Source organism: Pinus tabuliformis, chromosome X, assembly GCF_031772625.1.
Source record: "Pinus tabuliformis cultivar Carrire ecotype Pingquan chromosome X, CPIR1, whole genome shotgun sequence".
Classification (NCBI taxonomy): Eukaryota; Viridiplantae; Streptophyta; class Pinopsida; order Pinales; family Pinaceae; genus Pinus; species Pinus tabuliformis.
Window position 1 is genome coordinate 562,579,248 of NC_142308.1, and position 21,313 is coordinate 562,600,560.

The 21,313-nt window shown below is 35.9% G+C and overlaps 1 protein-coding gene across 4 annotated transcripts in view; it reads right to left on the reverse strand.

Annotated features, from left to right (window-relative positions):
• Window positions 1–21,313, reverse strand: part of ARP4 (actin-related protein 4) — a 317,083-nt gene that overhangs the window by 105,095 nt on the left and 190,675 nt on the right. For all 4 annotated transcript variants that reach the window (XR_016264320.1, XM_089447839.1, XM_089447838.1 and 1 more), the window contains exons 13-14: window positions 19,574–19,627; window positions 19,376–19,436 (exon numbers count right to left, since the gene is read on the reverse strand). Coding sequence is in view for 3 of the 4 variants with exons in the window: in XM_089447839.1 (XP_089303965.1) it covers window positions 19,376–19,436; window positions 19,574–19,627 (115 nt within the window). In the remaining variant the exon portion in view is untranslated. The remainder of the gene's footprint in view (window positions 1–19,375; window positions 19,437–19,573; window positions 19,628–21,313) is intronic.

The window sequence follows — 21,313 nt, forward strand, 5'->3', positions numbered from 1 at the left end:
GGATGCAGGCATTCCACCACTTGACACTTGGTTGTGTTTGAATCTTTTCTATGTGACTTGTTTGAGTCTTGTCTATGTGATGCCTGTGTTCTATCACCTAATTTTTGAGATGAAAATTTGTTGAGTGTAATCCTTGTCTATGTGACATGTGATGAACCTTTCTTTTCCAAATTTGTGTCAAATGGATGATTCTTCTTTAGATTATGACTTCATTATTATAGATGTTACTGAGCAGAGTTCAGCTGAGATGAATGAAAGAGATCAGAGGAAGCAAAGATCTCTGATGCAAAAAGAAATTCCTCCCTAATTGAGGAGTATTAAAATTTGGCAACTCAGGGATGAATTTTTCCTAAAAGAAGTCATATCTTTCAGTTATGTTTGAACCACCTACAATAAATTTCATTTCTGACAATTCTAACATAACTTTCCAACAATAGTAAGTCACATCTCAATTTGGAAGTGACTTTCCAAAAATAGAAAGTTGTGTCTAAATGATCAGGATGATCATATGGAATCCACTTTAAAATCAAATCAATCATGATTATACAAGTCAAGAATTAATATTTTTATCCTTACTAGTATTATTATTATTATGATACTAATAATTATAAAATAATCTAAAGTCATTCACCTTTAATAGATTAATAAAAACGAAATCTCTCATGGAATAAGTAAATTAAATTGAGAATCTCTTACTTGGCAAATTGAACCTCTCTTTTGGAATAAAATAGTAATTCCACACTTAAGAGAATGTAACTCCCCCGCTAATTCAATGTATGGCAAAAGTGTAACTCCTCATTAAATGCACTTGTAACTCTCTCATTCAATTCAATTTTTAACTCTCACCAAATATTCTCTCATGTCTAAGTGTAACTCTCTCTCTCTCCCTAATTCGAATTGTAACTCCTCAAGACAACTGTGCCTCTCTCTCTATTCTAGGATGAGTTACACTTCTCCTCAAGTAACTCATCCCTCATGGAATTCAATTCTCCTATTATTGGCTCAAGGCATGAATTCATTTTGTAACTCTTCACCTTTCTCATCTATTTAAGCAAGAGCAAGTGAGCGTTGAAAGTAGCATGTTCATTGTGAAGAAGGAGAGCTAGTGTTGAGTGTGTGCAAGAAAAGTGAGAGAGCAAGGGAAGAATTGGAGGAAGGACAAGATTTGATCAAGAGAAGGAAATCTTCAAGCAAAGGGTAAGAGCACTTTAGCTGCAAGTTGATCAGACATTGGTGACTTTATTCATTCTCATTCTCTCTCCCTATACTTTGTTGAACAATTGAAGAAATCTAATAGAAGAAGAATCATTTGGGTTTTCCCCTGCTCATTGGACCTAACTCTCAGTGCCTTATATTTGTGCTTGGTTGTCTTCATATGATCCTTAATTTTAAAAAGTTTTGAAGAAATTTGCATTCTAAGTAATTGCAACTGCATAGAACATTAAGTTTTCTACAAAGTACATTCAGTTTTCTGCAAAGTACATTAAGCTTTCTGCAAAGTACATTTAGTTCCATTCAGTTTCTACAAAGTACATTCAATTTTTTGCATAGAACTTCCAGATTTTTAACAAGAAATTGTTATCTCTAACAAGTTTTCCTTTAGATATCTTCCATAGAAACCACCCCCCTTAACTTAGTTAGGAGAGAGCTTAAACGGAGAGAGTTCGGAATAGGTGACAACCCCTTCTTTGAGCGTTGCCACAGAAAACACACCTTGTGGGGTTGAGGACTTCTCCTAATTTTTTGCATGTGCAATTTCATGGATAACATTTTTGGGCGTTGTTGTCGAGGATAAGTCTTCTTTGACCCAGATTACGACTAACAATTTGGGTTTGCATTTTGGATTTTAGAGTTAGATTCTTGTTCAAGTGACAACTCCACTTGGTTCATCTTTTGCAAGAGTTTCTACCAGAAGGAATCCAAGTAGCTTGATTAATTCCGCTCGTGATCTTGAAAGGGTCTTTAAAGTGCGATTAAATAGGCTCTCTTCTTGTAGACTTCTTGCTAATCTTCAGCAAGAAGCTATTTCTAATATCCATTTGCTTTTTCAAGGTCTAGTTGAACTAGACATTGCTTTGAATGCTTGGCAGCTTGCTTTCTTCACCTGCCCATCTTAATTCACCTGGGATCTGCCTTCTAGTTGTTACGCTACAACTAAAGGAACCTACTCTAATACCAATTGTTCGAAACACGGAGTGGGGTGAATCAGTTTTTCTCTTCAATTAATATATTTAAATATTTTTCTTTTCACAGATCATTAATTAACATTATCATTAAGTGAAACATAAATCAATAGTAAACAACACCATTCAACAATACATAATAGTGAAGATAGTAAACACAAGATTGTTAGGTGGAAACCCCTTCGAGACAAAAACCATCAAACATTTCTTAATATTTGTCTTTAATAAAATGTACATCAATATTTTCAGCTCCAACTAATGGACGCTAACCTGCAGGGCGCTCCAACACCTTGTTTTCCAACTACAACCAGAAGGACACTCCCATGCCCTAGTTTACAAGTTCCAACTTGAAGGATGCTCCAACACCATGTTGACCAACTGCAACCAGAAGGACACTCCAATGCGCTATGCAAGTTCCAACCTTCCCTAGCACCACTCTGCCACCGTGAAGTGTTCTCAAGCTCCAACTTGAAGGAGACTACATTCTCCTGCCTCACACCAACCTGCCACCCTGATCAGTCGGCCGAACAGGTTTCACAATTTTTACACTAGATCCACCTGTGCTCAAAATCAATATAAAGAAACTGCAAAATGTTGAAAAATAAATGGAAATTTGAATTTTTAAAATTTGCTTCCAAATTTCTTAGGTTGGTTGGGCCCCTAAATGGCACCCATTCGACCCCCACTTGAAGGTTATATAAAGGAGATCATTTCCCCTCATTTGGACACATCAATTTGGTCTCATGCATCTCTAATTCAACAAAATTACAGGAGGGCGGAAATTTCAAGAGGAGACCAAAATTTCAAGAGGAGGTCAAAATTCTAGGGAGGGTCGAAATATTAGGGACTTGTATTTTGACATGGCACTTCATCATGATTCTAGTTACTGGTTTGTTTATTATTCTGCTATTGTTATTTATGATATATAAATGAATCCAGAAACTCTCTGTCTCATAAGGAAGATCATTTTTAGGGTTTTCCCCTTGTGGGTTTTGCCTTGTTTGTGTGTTTAATTTCTGTGTCTCTTGTCTCATTGTTTCATGGTTACTTTATTGCTCTTTCATGTTTATTAGTTGATGTTTTTCTTCTGTATAGCTTCCTAAATGATGTCGAATTTAATGCTATGTAAAAACTAACGTTTAATTGATCATTGAAGTAGTTATCAGGTGAAGAAAAACCTAATTCTAGCAGGTTCCGTAGAAAAAATGAGCATGGTATCAGAGCCTGGTTCGATGAGCCATTCAACGAGCAGTTGACATATGGTCTGAAATTTTGAAGTTGTATGCGAAGTTCCTGGGGCATGGAAAAATCTGCATGGATCCGTGGCACATTTTTGTGTTATGTCCGAGTTTTGTGACAAATCTAAGATCTTTTATTAAGGTCTAGAGTTGTTCTGAGCCTATCCATGGAGATGGTCGAATTTATTCTGGTTTTTTTCTTCCCTACACTTGAAGATCGAAATATTATATTTTAGAAAAGAGCTCGCAACATCAAAGACAAGATATCGCATCTTTTGCCCGCACTCACATCTACCGTCTCACGTTACAATAGCTCCCTTCGCATGTCAATAGTTTGGCACTAATCACTATGGATCACATTTGCTATTTCTAAGTGGTCTCATATTTACTGAGTGACTCGCACAATGGCTCATTGTTCCATTACTATGGTTCGCATAGATACAAATGCTCGCCGTGTGGCTCACTCAGGAATGGCTTGCTATCTTTTTGTGGCATCCGCAGCTCGCAAATTTATTGTCTGTTTTTTTGTTCAATATATCGTCATGGCTTTACATTACAAGGAATCGTTGGGTATTATGGCTCATAAATCTACGTTGGACAGTGACTCACACAATGATTTGTGGTTTCGCTTCTCACAAAAGGCTCTTACACCCATTACAGTGACAAACATACAATATTTGGCACCACAAAGGATTATTATAGTGGTTATACCCACGTCTATTTTGATTTTGAAGTTAATTTTGAAGTTATATGGATTGTATGACTCACATCATTCCTATATGGTCCACTTTGTTTACAATGAGGCATAACAAAGGTTTGCTATAAGGACTCTTGAATCAGGCACTTTCTGTTTTAGGTACAAAATCTCATTTATTTTATGGCTCATATGGTATGAATCTTATATATGAACCATGCTTCCCCTACATAGCTCACAAGTTGTAAGACAACAATTTATATAACAATATGGGATGACGTTGTAATTAATAAACTATGAAGCGTTCTCATGACAATTGTGAGATGTTTGAAGAGTTGTAACGTTTGAAGCTGACCTATCTGTAAAGGTTGACACTACATCGCATACATATATTCACAGCTTTGGACTCGTACGTATTTCAGTGAACCACAATTATCTCTACGACCTGGGTTTGCATTGTGTCTATATCTATGCGGCGTACAAACTTGAGATAAGAAACATAGAAAAATGTTGTTGAATCTAAATGGAAATGAACCTTGACATATCCATATGATTGAATCCTATATGATGGACTTTCAACAATAACCCTGTTCATATGATAGTAACAATGAGATAGTGACCTTGATATGACTTGACAGAGACCATGCACTTATGATACAGTAACTCTGCTATTGGTATAGGGCAATATATCTTTGAGGATGACATTTAACAGTAATGATTCCTAACTGTTACTTGGCAGTGATCATAATGATACTTATTTCTATGGAACCCTAGTTATGCATGATGATACAAGCTAGATGCCAGATGAAGATGATGAAGTTGGAAAAATAATTTTAATACAAGTAGGTTGGTAGATTGATTAGGATTTGAATTTAAAACCTAACTGTTCAAATAAGAAAACCCTAGCCAATAGTTGTTAGCCCTACCTCGGTATAAAGGGTTGATAAAATTTTGGAATTATGAATTAATTGCTAAAAGATTTGACATCTTATTGATAAGGTTGATTTGCAGGTTGAAATCACGAGGACTAAAGATCAAGAGGGAGTTGTTTTTATCTCATAAGATATGTATCTTGTACTTCTTTGTTTTAATTAATATTGACAATGGATTGTCTATGATTTGCAAAACCCTAGGTAGGGTTTGAAAATGAAAAAGTCTAAGACTAATGCACCTAACTCAATTCCTTGTTGATAATGTTGAATACTCCATAATGATATGGATAATATGAACCTCATGATGATCTATCCTTCTTGATGAAGTATATTTTTTTTAATGTTGAGGATGATGTATACTCCTTAAAAAGTAATAATGTATTCCCTATTGATAATAATATGAAGAGGACTCTTTTATGTTGATAATGTGGTTTAACTCCTTAATTATTAGGACCATTTGACTCCTCCTGGATTCTTTTGAGAATAGGTGATGTGTACTCCATGATGATGTGGATTCCCTAAATGATTGATGTAGACTCTTTAATGATAACATGGACAAAGTTTAACTTCTTGGTAATATGGACAAAGTTGTCTCCCTGATAGTGATATAGACAAGATTTCTTGATGATGTGGATGTGAATTCTTTATTGATGTTGATGTAAAACTCCTTGAAGATATGGATGATGGACTCCTTGATGATGTGAACTCTTTGATATGGACGTGGATAATGATATGGACTCCTTGAGGATGTTGATGTCGACTCCTTGATTATATTAATTCCCTGATAATATAGATGATATGTACTCTTTGGTGATATGGACAAGGTCAACTTCTTGATGATAATATGATGATGATATGGTCAACTTATTGATAATGTCATGGACTTCGTGATGATATGATGATGATGATATGGATTCCTTAACAACGTAGACTACCTGATGATGATGAAAATATGGACTCGATGGTAATGTAGACTCCTTCATGATGTAGACTCCTTGATAATGATGATGATATGGACTCCTTGATGACTTGGACTCCGTGAACTCTTTGTTGATAATGAGAACTCCTTAATGATGATGTGGACTTCTTGATGATATTGACTCCTTGATGACGTAGACTCCTTATCAGTCAACTCTTTGGTGATGGTATGGACTCCTTGATAAGATTGTCCCAAAGGCTCAGATCAAGAGGGAGCTGACACACTCTCCAAAGGCAAGTATTATCTTGATTGTTTCTATTGATTATTTCATTATGAGTCTCTTGGCTTGCTTGGTTGTTCTTCCATAGCCTCCTAGTGAGGTTTTTAGGTACATAATGGAGACTATCATGATGTGGCAATCCTTGAAAATGATGGAAGAACAATCTCATGATAGGCTCTATACGTAGGGGGAGCAGACAAGATTAGCCTGATTGAAGCACGTTCTTATGAAGATGATTAGAAGTTTTGAAGACCAATGTTGAGCTAGATATGCTAAAGATCAGCCAGTGACTTCTCTGTTATGTAGAGGACTTTTGCGTAAGAGGGAGCTATTTTTGAGGCATGAACCTGGTGATATCCCTGGCACAATGGATTGTAGGTCCATCAACATCTCCCTCATGAATGATTTGAAGAAGCTGCAAGACTCTGATATTGGCTTATTCTCTGATTGGTTCATCTATCTAATGATGTTTGTTTCTGTTGAAGCCCATTATTATCTACTGAATTCGATTATGGTTTATTCTACTATGGTTGTTGATGCCTACTTCTGTGAGAAGCCATTTATGGGCTGTTGGATTCTACAATGGTTGTTGATGCCTGCTTATATAAGAAACCATTTATTATCTATTGAATTTGACTATGATTGTGAGAAGCCACTTATTATCCACTGAATTCGACTATGGATACTAATATTCACTTTTGTGAGAAGCCACTTATTATTGGACTCTAGTATGGTTGTCGATGATTAATTCTAAGAGAAGTCGATGCTAAAGTCTATTGTTGTTTGTTGATAGCTGATGATGTTTGCTTATGAGAGAAGCTCTTGTTGAAGGTAAATGAACAATTGAATGTCATTATTTGCTAAAATGTTTGTTAAAGTACTGAGATCCACCATGGCTACATTTTTTGATGTTCTGGTTGTTGATGAGAAGAAACTAGAATGACTAAGAATCCCCTTGAAGAGGGAGCATTACATAACATCATATTATGGACCATCTCATGTAGGTTGTGTCGTGAAACCTTGTGGTCTGAGAGATGTATTGTTGATTCCTCTTGTAGGTTGTGTGTTGTGAGACCTTGTGGTCCGAGAGATGTATTGTTGATTCCTCCTGTAGCCTCTGTGACGTGAAACCTTGTGGTCTGAGAGATATAGGTTGATTCCTCCTATAGGTTATGTGTCGTGAGACGTTGTGGTCCGAGAGATGTATTATTGATTCCTCCTATAGGTTGTGTGCCGTGAGACCTTATGGTCCGAGAGATGTATTGTTGATTCCTCTTGTAGGCTATGTGTCATTAGTCCTTGTGGTCCAGTAGATGTATTGTTGATTCCTCCCTTAGGTTGTGTGTTGTGAGACCTTGTGGTCAAGGAGATGATTTGAGATGGATGCTATGGATCTTTCCTTATGATGAAACTGATGATCTCTCTCTTAGGTTGTTGGTTGTGAGACCTATAATTGGTCAGGGAGATTGATCCTAACATAGAGAGAGATTTGTATTTGTGATCTCTTTCACGTTGTGGGTTGTGAGACCTATGATGGTCAAGAAGATTGATCTTGAGAAAGAGAATGCAAAGTACCTCTCTGGCTAAGAGGGTGTGCTGAAAAATATGGTAGCCGTAGTCAGTATTTTCATCTTGAAAAATAAACGGAAATTTGAAGTTTTAAAATTTGCCTCCAAATTTCTTAAGTCGGTTGGGCCCCTAAATGGCACCCACTAGACCCCCACTTGAAGGCTATATAAAGAAGATCATTTCTCCTCATTTCGACACATCAATTTGGTCTCATGCATCTCTGATTCAGCGAAATTAGAGGGCCAAAATTTTAGGAGGTCGAATTTTCGGCAGGAGGCCAAAATTCTAGGGAGGGCCAAAATTTTAAGGACTTGTATTTTGACATGGCACTTCATCGTGATTATACTTACTGGTTTAGTTAGTATTTTTCTATTGTTATTTATGATGTATAAATGAATCTGGAAACTCTCTCTCTCATAAGAAAGAACTGTTTTTGGTTTTCCCCTTGTGGGTTTTGCCCTGGTTGTGTGCCTAATTTTTATGTCTCTTGTCTCATTGTTTCATGTTTACTTTACTACTCTTTCATGTTTACTAGTTGATGTTTTTCTTCTGTTTAATTGCCTAAATGATATGGAATGTAATGTTATTTGAAAACTAATGTCTAATTGATCATTGAAATAGTTAACAGCCAAATTTCTAGGACGTGGGGCGAGGGAGCGGGGATACGCAGGAGCGGCCTATGCAAAAGCTCCCAACAAATTTTTAGGAAACGTGGGGGACGTCGGGGTCTTAAAAACTTATAAATATAAAAATATATGATATATCATTGAAATTTTAATATTGATAATGTAATTGTTTTTATCATTATATAATATATAACATTTACATCATGAAGTATAAATGATAAATCGATGAATCATATAATTGGAGTCTGAAACAAATTTAAAACGAAAAGCATGATATCATATAATCATACATCATACATGTAATTTTGTAATTGTACAGTGTAACTACTAACAATGTACAATGAAAATAAATGTTTAAAGTTTTAAAGTTTAAACCATATTGGAGTTCCAACTATGAATACTGAATAATGAAATAAAAGTCAATTGCGATACATCAAGAGTTAAATTTTTATAGAGTCAAGACTCAAGTCTAATATATCATATATCAAGATTCAAAATAAACTGAAGTCTGAAACAGAAAAGAAAATGTGAAAGGACAAGAGGAGGACTGAGAAGAGCGATATCATGAAAAGATGAAACAATGTTAAATGAACATTGAAAATAAAGTTTAAACCCTTACCAATCATAAAAATTAGGATTTTTTTGTTTCATTAAACAATTTTGTGATGTTTGTCTAGGGAAACGACCCCTTTCGCCTAGGAAACAACCCCATTTGGAGGATTCAGCCCCGAAAATCTAGGAAACGCCCCCTTACAATTTTTCGCGTGTACCTTCCTTTTTGGGAGCATGGGGAAATGACCCCCAGTCGTCCCCAAGTCCCTGGAGGACGAGGGAGCTAGGAAACTCGACCCCCAGGTGGGGGGACGCAACCCCGTGGAACACAGAAGAAAAACCTAAATCTAGCAGGTGCCCTAGAAAAAATCAACACAAAACAATCTTTGTTGTTTCTGCTTAGTATGTATATCAATATCAAACCCTAACAACTTCACTACTCATCTCTCTGGCAAACCCTACCAAAATCCTTATCTCAACATATATGTCTTTGTCAAAATAGTAGTATCATACACCTCTGGCAAACCTTCAGCGTTTGAATACAAATGTCAAATCCAAGCTCATACATAATGTAACAATACTAGTCAGTAGTAACATAAACCCTGCTCAAGGTCAAACCCTACGCAGCATCAACTCTTAATGATAATATGTGCTTACTACCCAACAAGTCAAGCCCTAGCAACTTCACTGCACATAAGCATTTACACTTTATAATAAAGAATTTAATCATCAAAGCACAACATCAAGACTTCTCATGTCTCTAAGACTGCTCATTACGAAACCTTGATTGTTACACCTCTTTTGGAATTCAAAAATTGCATCCAAAAACCTTTAAAATCATTTATAATCACACATTATTATATATCATTCTACAAAATAACACTTTCTGAATATCGTTCTACAAATTACTCAAATGCAGGTGCTTGAGCTACAAAATGCTCACCAAATATTACAAATAGTGCAACAAAATGAAGTTTATGTTATAAAAAAGTTTGACTTGTCAAGAACTAAGACACGTGTGCTACCATTTTTTATGCTTGGTGATGCTTGTCAAATGTAGTTATATCAATCTTGGAAGATAACAACATATGAACTCGTAGGTGGTGCTCCGGACATGATTCGAATCTTTGACCTTTGCCTTACTTTAAGGATAGGCACTTGTGATTTTGTGCATACAGCATTCAACGTGTAACTTCTACAAGTCTGCTTTTGGATCCCTTTTTGAAACAAAACCTCGAAATTAACATCAAATTCAACATATGGAAGAAATCTACTACAAGAGGGAGCCAAGTGTTCTTGATCTTCAGTATAAGATGGTTTTGATACATCCACTCGTCAAAACGATTATGCTGTGAAAAAATTTAAGTGGAGACTGATACAATAGATGTATTCCATTTTTTATGGATTTCACAGATTTCTTTTAGGCACAAGTGTAACATTGGATTCTCTTTACATAATACGGATGGAAGATTGCATTAAAAAGAGTCACCATTATGTTGTCCTTGACTTCAAATGTATCTTGAGCTTGCTTAGTTTATTGCACAGTAGACTTCTCTAACCAAAGGTTGAGCCATACCAAAGGCATGTGCCAGAAGTACTGTAGTAGCCCACTGAGATTAATAATGTTATATCCATTGCCATGGCCAAGGGCTGCAATATGTCATAGACAAACTATAGATGCACGAGCCCCAAATTGTTGTAGTAGCGAGAAAATAAAATGTGACTAGGGTTGTTTGATGGCCGCAAACACAAGTATATTTTGAAGCAAGATCAGCCCTTTGATCTAATGTGAATTCCTTGCAACGATTAATCAAGTCAACGAAACCCTTAAACCCAATAACCCACAAAATTTCACTATTTCCCAGGACTCAAATGCACAAGAAACTCAAGCCTTCCTTAACGTATGTCTCTTCTCCACAAGGCCAAAAAGGATTTCAGAATTCAATTACTTCAAATGATATTTCTTTATATCCATCTCATAATGGATAAGATAGGGTTCCTTTAATAGATTTGCAAAGACATTATTTGAGGGATCTGATACACATATTAGGAGAGAAATTAGGATGAAATTCAAATTTTAAATTTGTTCTTGGAGCCAAAAGTTTTGGTGTCCAAAAATTCCAACATGCAATTAATTTTCACTAAAGATTTTATAAACCTTCTACAAGTGGTTTTTTCCATGATTAAATATTCAATTTAATTCATAACAAGGACCTTACATCTTTGAGCTTTAATTTACCCACAGAGAAGCTACCACACCATATACTAATTTTTGGGGCTTTTGACCACAATGTGGGTGCTTCATCTCCAAATAAGTACACCTCTGAAAACGTGAGGGTTCTCGTGGCATGCCATATACCACTAGAATCAGCTCGATGAGGAGAATCCAATGATTGAGATCTCAGGAGCAATCTAACATATCTTCGTCCTTAAAGATTCAAACAAGTGCAGGGCTTCTAGGGTTTTCCAAGGCTTCTTCCTTTAGAGCTTCCTACTAATGCAATCCAGGCAAATATTAAGAGCATAGAATAATGAATGTTGGCATCAATGACAACACCATTCAACAAACTCCACAGACAGGAAGAGCACATCGAGTTGTTCGTTTAGTGTGGGATCGACAGTTGTTTCTTGGTTCAGTAGAAAGCAGAGATCAATCGCATTAAGTTCAACTAAGGTTGAGTACATGGCAGCTAGTTTGGCAAGGTGCTAAGCTATTTGGTTGAGAAAGTTTCTCGTGATTGAGAACATAGTTAGAGCCTACCGTGATACACTGCAACATTCAAAGTTGCATCAAGCTATCTAAAAAACTAGTGTTTCGTGATTCCTTTACGCACATTGACATGTGTTATCACCACATTAGAGATATTGTTCAAAGAGGTATAGATTCACTCTAGTACATACCAACACAGGAGCAATCAATAGACATTCTAACAGGCATTGCTAGGGACCAAATTAGTTTACCTCAAAGAAATGTTGGGTGTTGCGCAAAACACCTTCCTCTCTAAGAGAGACTATTGATTGGAGTAAAGAAGAATTGTTCTGCTTCTATAAGTGCCAAGACTAGTAGAAGACCACAAAAGATTGCCACGTTAGCAAAATATTAATTTACTTAACTATTTCCTAAAGTTAGACTTAGAAAAAAGTAAAAGCTCCTAAGTTAACTTATGATTTAACCTTAGCCATCAATCACGATTTACTCTCAGTCATTGAAAAGGAGATTAGTGTTGAGGTCGAAATTATAAGATGAGATAAAGAAAGTTGGTGGCAAGTCAATTAAGCACAAGAAGGTGTCAAAGCACAATGAAGGAAGAGTGAGAGTTTCAACAGATCACAAAACTCAGCGTTCAAACAAAAGAAATGGAGGGCCAAGCCTTTACAGCGCAGCATAGAAATCCGTACAAGTGACAGGAAATGTGCGCGACGTGCGTGCGTGTGGATCAAACTCTTGGTACGTGCAGGAATTTCACAGATCAATGCATAGGAAGGGAATCAATTTAGTTGGAGAGGGGACGAGTATTTTACTAGTGATAAAATAGGAAATCTTCCCTTGTAATCCAAAAAAAAAAAAGAGGAAGAATAATAAAACACACAATATTGCAAGTTTTGCCCGGTGTTGCGATATCCTAGGTATATCTTGTGTTCTATGTGTTGATGTGCTTGTCTTTTGATTTATTTTCCATTGTGCGTGTTAAAAAACTCATTGTATTTGAGGTTCAAGTTTCCAAAATATCAATTGTTTTTATTTCTGGGATTTTATTTCTTTGCAATGATATAAAATCTTTGACAATTTTATCTTTTTACTCCTTTTCTATTTTCCTAGGCCCTTTAAGGCAAGTTGCTAAGGTTAAGGCAAGGGCCAACTAGGTTTGTTTGATGAAAGTCGTTGGAGCTACTTTGGCTTGTTTTCATCTTGATTGAACTCATGCACTCAAAATCTAGACTCTTTCATGGTGAAATTTCCCTAGTAGGGATGACATCATAAACCCTAAGTAATTTATGCCCTAATAAACCCTAATCTTACACAAGGCTTCAACTTAGGGCTTATGTGAAGGTTTGACATCACTTATTGTCAATAGCATCATTAATTAAACCTTTTTTGTATGCTTGCATGCCTAGATACACTTTTTTGAGCATATCTTGAAACCCTAGGTATCAAGTATTCTTTTTAAGGCTTTTTTTGGTACATTATTCCATTTACATAGATAATAGTGCCCTAATCCATAAAGTACTTTGCTTAGCCTTTCACATATATCACCTTGAGCCAATTGACATAGAATATCCTTTAGGTGAGAAAACAAGAAGCCTCCCGTGTGGTGAAACTCCACTAAAGAGCAGGAGGTTCGTGCTAAGGTGATAGTGACAACCACCTCATTTTTGCATCTTGGTATGGCTCTTACCTTGTGAGGCATCTCACAAGACCTACTATATTTTGAGGCAACGGGGCACTCTACAATAGACAAAAATTCCCCCTTTTGTACAAAATGTAGACTTTAGCCTATTTTCTTTAGCTAATAAGACTTGGTTATAACTAGGAAACCCTTCCAACAATTAAAACATTTCAGATCCAGTAATATGCTTTAGAATCTACTCCATCAGAAGAACAATGAAATTCTCTTTCATCAAAGCTTAGATTAAATTATGGAAATCGACACACAGTTTGATTTCCCTAGGTTTCTTCATGACTGGCACTTAATTGGACACATGGACAGAATAACGAACATTAATATGATCGTCGCATCAAAAAAAAAATTCAACTTTTTCTAAATCAATGGCTCTGATTTTGGATGTACCTTTCTTAATTTATATTAGACTGGTTTGACATCTTCTTGGAGGGGAACGACATGCTGGATTATCCTTTATGTTTCTCTTGGATTGGAAAGAAACAATTAGAGTCAAAAATTTAGCATGTCCAAAAAAATCTCCCACAGGGCAGAATTCTTTTGACACCAGAAAATTGTAATACCTTCAAAATGACGCTAGAGAGGCTCTTCGACAAGGAGAAAATTACAATTCATGGCCTTCACAGTCATGAATTAACACATTTAATTCAATGTGCACTTGCAAAGTGCAAAAGACCAAAAATTAAGAACTCTGAAACAAATTGCTTTCTGGTTAATGCTTGGTTTGACGAGGAATGAAAAAAGGCACGGAGACTGGAGAAAGAGTCAAACAAGGCTAACATAAAGCTCAAAGCTTACAAGCAGTTATTAAGCAAGAAAAAGGTCGGTTTCATGGTTTCAAGGAGGGAAGAACTAATCTTCCTTGGGAAAAATAATTCCAATTTATTTTGGAAGGAGCTCCAACCGAAAAAGATACAAATTGGAAATAATACTACAGCTTCTAAATGGTTTGACTGTGCAAGACAACTCTATAAGCAAGTTCCCAAGGTTGACCCTTCCCCCTTGGTCAACACTGATACTGAACTCTTCACAGTACAAGAGGTAGAGATGCGTATCAATAAGTTGGGTGTTGGAAAAGAAAAAGACTTAGCTAAACTCCAAGCAGAATATCTAAAGTGGGGCTCAAAGATTCTTGTACCTCACATTACAAAAATCTTGAACATCATACAACAAGGGCTCCCCACAGATTGGACAACTAGTCTGGCAATACCTCTTTTCAAGAGCGGTGACATCAATAATCCCTCCAATTATAGGACCATCATGATAAACTCTTTGTTTGCAAAGCTATTTGGAAGCATGCTAGAAAACAAAATTAGCAAGTGGGCAAAAGAAAGAGATAAGATGTTATATACCTAGGGGGGATAATATGGGGTACAAAGGGAGGTACCCAAGGGAATAATGTAATAATGGGATGGGCCATAGTAATAAATAAAGTGGTTAACCCGTATCATGTAAGGGACCACAAGTAGTTAGTAATAATGTAATGGGCCCATGGTATTAGATAGATGGTATTGAGGGAACCATGGTAATAACCCATGTTATTGTATGTATAAGGCCTATATAGAGGCTAGAGACTCCACATTGAGAGGTGTCAAGGATTATTGTATGAACATGCATATGGCTTGTGGAGTGTTCTCCTTCCTTAAGGAGTGAATATATGGTGTTGCCCTACCTTAAGGGTTAGATCAATAAAGTGAAGCATTTCTATCTATTTCAATTTTGTTATTTATTGGGTTTATTTGTATTCTCATATATTTCTGGGTTAGAGCTACAACAAGTGGTATCAAAGCAAAAGTGGTCACAAATAGATTTTGCGAACATCTACCAACTAGTTGTCCTTAGATGGAATTTTTGATGACATTGCCACCATTGCCATCTTTCGTGGTCCAAGTACATTTTTCCCACACTTAGTTGAGTCGCATCATCCATGATGTAATTCAATTTGAAATATTTCTCCATTTGTGCTAGCCATTTGGCTGGATGAGAGCCATCAAATTTATACAAGTCCCTCAAATTCTAATCTAGGCCCACCATCACAAACAAAAAAAATAAAAATAAAAAATAAAACAAAAAAAAAATTGGCGAAAATTTGAAATGTCACAGTTTAGTCAATATTGCTCAGAATCCCTATTATGACCTGTTTTCGGAAATGGACAACCATTTTGCATCTGCCCATGTGATAGAAATCCCGATCCAGGCACTAGAATTTCATATATGCGCTGCAACTCTCCCGTCGTCACCAAAAATTCTGAAAAAAGAGCTGATTTTAAATCAGCGATATCTCCCTCATCCGGACTCCGATTTGACTGATTTTTTTTTAAATTGGGTATTTTTCACAAAGATTCCAGATCTGCAATTATATTTTACAGATCTTGCACCAGGACGTCTAGATCTACGCCGTAAACTCGCTGCCCCAAAAAATATCTGCAACACCACTGATTTTTAGATCAACGATATCTCCTTCATCCGGACTCCGATTCGACCGATTTTTTTTTTGAAATCGGGTATTGTTTCACAAAGAATTCAGATCTGCAATTATATTTTGCAAATTTTGCCCCAAAACATACAAATCTAATCTGCAAACTCGCCGACCCAAAAAATTCCTGCAAAACATATTAAGAAAAAAAAATTCCTCCACTTTTGCCCAAGAAAGTGCTCTGATACCACTTGTTACAGATCTGATATGAAGATATATGAAAATACAAATATACCCAGAAATAAGAAGATAGAAATAGATAGAAATTATTCACTTTATTGATCAAAACCCTTAAGGTAGGGCAACACCATACATTCACTCCTTAAGGAAGGAAAGCACTCCACAAGCCATATGCATGTTCATACAATATTCCTTGACATCCCTCAATATGGAGTCTCTAGCCTCTATATAGGCCTCATACATACAATACCATGGGTCATTACCATGGTTCCCTCAATACCATCTATCTAATACCATGGGCCTATTACATTATTACTAACTACTTGTGGTCCCTTACATGATACGAGTTAACCACCTTATTTATTACTATGGTCCATCCCATTATTACATTATTCCCTTGGGTACCTCCCTTTGTACCCCATATTACCCCCCTAGGTATATAACATAAGCGTGCTAAAGGGAAAGCAAGTTTTAAACCTAAACATTCCACAGTTGATCATTGTATAACTTTAAGGCACATCATTGAAAAAGTTTGGGAGAAAAAGTAAGAAGTCGTTTGTTGCTTTGTTGATTTTAGAAAAGCGTTTGATTCGATTCCTTGGGATAAGCTTTGGCACAGAATGGAGGAACTTGGGGTTCCTAAACATTTGAGAGCAGTTGTGCATAAGCTGTATGAAGAGGTGAAAGTCAAAACTAGAACTGCAGTAGGCATTTCTGAAAGTTTTTATATATGAACAAGCTTGAGGAGTGGTGAAATTCGCAAAGGGGTGATGGTATCTATTTGGGCAAGTTTGTTATAAGGCTCCTTTTATATATAGATGACCTTATTCGAATTGCTAAATCGGCTCTTGGTTTGCAAGAGCACTTACTATCCCTTGAGCATTTTGTAGAAGTTTGGGGATGCAAGTCAATGTCAACAAAACGAAAGTAGTGGTCTTCTCTAAGAAAAGAAAACATAACCAGCGTAAGTTCTACTTTGAAGGCAACATTCTAGAAGAAGTTGCGGATTACAAATACCTTGGAATTGACTTCAACAAAAATCTAGGTTGGAATGGCTGTAGAAAGAAAGGAACTTTGGGGGGTTGGAAAGCATTTTATGATTTTCAAAATAGGAGTAGAGAGGCAAATTTATGGGACTGGAAAATCACTCAAACTCTTTTTGGGCTTCCGGTGATTCTCTATGGTTGTGAACTATGGGCCAGCAATACATCTGACATGCAGTGGACACAAATTGAGAAAATTCAGAAGTGTTTGATTACAAACAAATTTAAGAATAAAGTGTAGTTCCTTATGATATCTTGTTAAGTGAAAGAGGGATTGTTCCTATTGAAGCAATTGCTATGGTGCGAGTCATACGGTATTTAAAAAAAATTGAGCAAATGGAAGAGGGTAGATGGCTTAAGGTTGTCTTTAATGATAGATTGTGCAAGAGTAAAAAAATTCGATGCAACAAAATAACAAATTGTTTAGTAAATGGGGTATTTGCTTGAACGCGTGCCCCATAAACAACAAAGAGTTAAAAGCTTTTGCTATGGAAAAGTTCCACAAGAGTACTTGGGATAAGGAGCTAGGAAGAAAGCAAAATTACTATATTGAAGTGTTTAATCCCACTCATAGTTATCAACCAAAAGCATACATAGAGGTCAATATCTCTTGGAGAGCCAAAATTCTTATTGCTCAGTTAAGGCCTAATTCTCATCAAATCCGTTGTGAAACAGAGCGCTGGAAAAGGCCAAAGGAAGTGTGGGAGGAAAGAGTACGCATTTTTTGTTCTTCCAGAAAAGTGGAAACAAAAAAACATTCATTTTAGAATGTGAGGTCTTCAAAGACAACAGGGAAATTTATGCAAATATGCTGGCAGCTAGCTCTTGGGATAATCTATTTAGCGAGGGGTTTGTCGAGAAGTTGGGAGCGTTTATTTTGAAGCTTCACAGAAAAAGGGCTGAATACATCAAACACATGAAGAAGCAATCTGTCCCATAGGCTATCTTTAGCCTCGTGGACCTTAAAATTTATTTCTTTCTTTCTTTCTTTCGATGGTTTTAGAGCTTCATAGAGCCAAGCAAAGACATCAGTGTTGCGACCATAGCGATAAAATCAGAAAATTGCAATTTTTTCATGGGCCCAATTTTTTCAGCAATTTTTTCCTCAACAAGAAATTGCAATTTTATCACAATTCGATGGCAAAAAATTGCCAGTGTGCACCTAGACTTGCTTATAAGTAATTTCATGTGTTTTTTTGCCAATGTTCACCCATTTTTTCCGATTTTTTTCCTGATTTTTACAATTTTTTCTTTTTCCAGACCCTCACCAATTTTATCCCAATGCCAATGTTCACAACATTGATCCTTATACTATCTAAACAATCATAGATCCAAGGTTGATGTCCTAAATATCTTTTTACCGTGCCCAAATTAATCAGCTCACAATTCATAGCAGAATTGTTTGTTTTGACATTGACGGATTTTCTTGATCTGCTCCTTTGAGAATTGAATTGCACTTTAAATTTCCCATACCATCTTGACAATTCACCATAGCTTTTGAATGCACTTCATCGTCTATTACTACATCCTTAAGCATGCCCTCACGAATCAAAAAATTAGATAATCTATTGATCATCATTGAATACCCACAAGTTAGTGATATTGTTTGGGATTAAAGGCTGAAAAGGATTTCAATAGAAATCCTTTGGTGGAATATCATCTAATGGAGCCAGCCTAGAAACAACATTAGCTAGCTGCTAGAGTGTTCGCAACTGCAATCTTACAATGAGGAATGGACTCAATATTAAAAGCATCAAATTCAGTAAGCAAGCTCCATACATCAGATTGGAAATTCTACAAATGAAGAAAAAGACATAACATTCATAAAATATTGAGTACAATGACGTTTCAAGTATATATCAAATATCAAATATATCAACTCTAGTGATTGCTGAAACTAGAGTTGTTTGGATTTTATCATTTTACAACTAATGATTTTATCCCTTGGATTTTACAGATTAATTTCGGTGGTTTCTGCACAAATACATCATATTTTGCACCTCATGGCCTGGCAGTAAAGTAATGTCAAACTTACAAAAGCAAAGTTTTAAAAATGGGAAAACAAAAAAATGGATGTTTCAACATATCTAATATATTACAAAATTAATGTATTCAGTAGGTTTCAGATTTAATGACCAATTTGAAGAAGACAGAAAAACAAATCAACATTATACTTACTATAAATTAAATCCCAGCCATGTAATTGTTATAAACATTCCGGAAGTCAGCATAAAGAAGCACATTTCAAATTAGAGGAGAACATGCAGAAATAGAGAGCAGTACCATCAAAGACTGTGTCTGGTACACGGCAGACAGCTTCCTTGAAATCATTTACAATAAACATCTGGTAATGCAAAATACACAGGACTTTAAAATTGTAACACAAACCCTATAAACAAAGAGTGATCTGGTTTCCTGTTTTAGGTAGTTCAAGTTCCAAGCAAACAAATAATATAGGTAATGTCAAATAGGGAAAACAACCTGTGAGTATCTTTTATAACTTGCAGTTGTATTAGGAAAATCAAGATCTACAATCTGCATAAACATAAGAGAAAATAATAGATCAGTGTGAGATGTATTCCAGAAATGTAAAATATGATACGTAAAATAATGCTGATTGCCACCACTCAGTTATTGTTTTCCCAATAACAAGAAGCACAACTACTATAAAAAGCAAATACACCATTTGCAGAAAAGCTGCATGAACAAAATCAAATCATGCATAAATGTTCAAAAGAAAAATATTTGATAGATGTCTCTCAAAAAATACTCTGGAAATAAAACTTCCTCGAAAAATAACAAAATAGAAGAAGAATCTTTCTTTGGCAAGTTTCTTTTGTAACAATGTGTTGAAGACAATTTCCATACAGAAATAAACCATTATAAATACCAAGAGCAAAAAGCTTAGCAGTTAGACTACTCCAAATATCCAAATTACAACCCTTCACCTCCGGCCAGACTGTTATTAATCTTCCTTGAAGCAACAACCATATTAGATCTCTAGCCTTTAAGTCTCTAAACACTGCCCTTATTTGATCATTGCATGATCCTGGTTTTCACAATGTCTAGACATATCTGAAATTGTTGCAAACAATCTGGAAAAGCATGAACATCATCCATAAATTTGGATCCTTCAGATCAAATATATGATCATAATCAGACAAATGAATATGTTGCAGAGATACTGATATTGGACTGAATGTGTAAGCACATCTTGTATCACTGCAAATGATCTTACAAGAGCATGGACTCCATCCATAAACACCACTGGATGCAACGAGGAAAATGAAACATCACTGTATGAAATATGTAATTGGCAGGTTGATATAATCAATCATACGGAAAATGAAACATCACTGTATGAAATATGTAATTAGCAGGTTGATATAATCAATCATACACTTTAGGACTACACAAACTGTGTTCATTTGATTGGCTATGCAAAGAAAATTTCCCACCGGAACAGCAGCCACAAACATTTGTTGGTTTGTAATATGGTGATGGAGCATCCCTGGTTAAGCAAGTTATCCTGTGCGCATTTAAATTCATTGATAGGAATGGAAAAATTAGAAGTATTTCCAGCTAAATTTTCAGGCCCTCAAGATGCCTGCACTGACCTGGCCATGCATTTTCCTGAATTGTGATAATAAAGATAACTTCGTTTTTGCTTTTAAGCACAATAAAATGTGAGAATGTGTTATAAGAGTTCCTGTTATACTCAAATTTCTGTAATATAAGAATGAATTTCTGTAATAAATTAATTGATAAGAATGAATGAGAAAGTTGATTACAATGTCACTCGGACTTGGGCTATATAGCATTGACCAGTCACAAAGGAGGGGTATTCACCCTTTACAAACTAATTAATTATTGTTATTTATTATATATTTTGTTTATAACATTTCCATCCATCGGGACCACTTGTTCTGCTTATCTGTCACAAAACAGCGGAGGCAAGTTTCCGGGCATTTATTTACAAATTCTATTTGACCATCTGTTTGCAGGTGATAGGCTGAACTCATATGAAGTGATATTCCAGCTTGTTTGCAAAATTCTCTCCAAAATTTTTCTTAAATTTTGCATCCCTATCACTAAAAATGACCTTTGGAAACCCATGCCATTTATCAATGTTCTTACTAAAGACATCAACAATTTGTTTTATTGAATCTGTCTTTCTTATTGCCATAAAATGAGCATATTTAGTCAATCTGTCAACTGTGA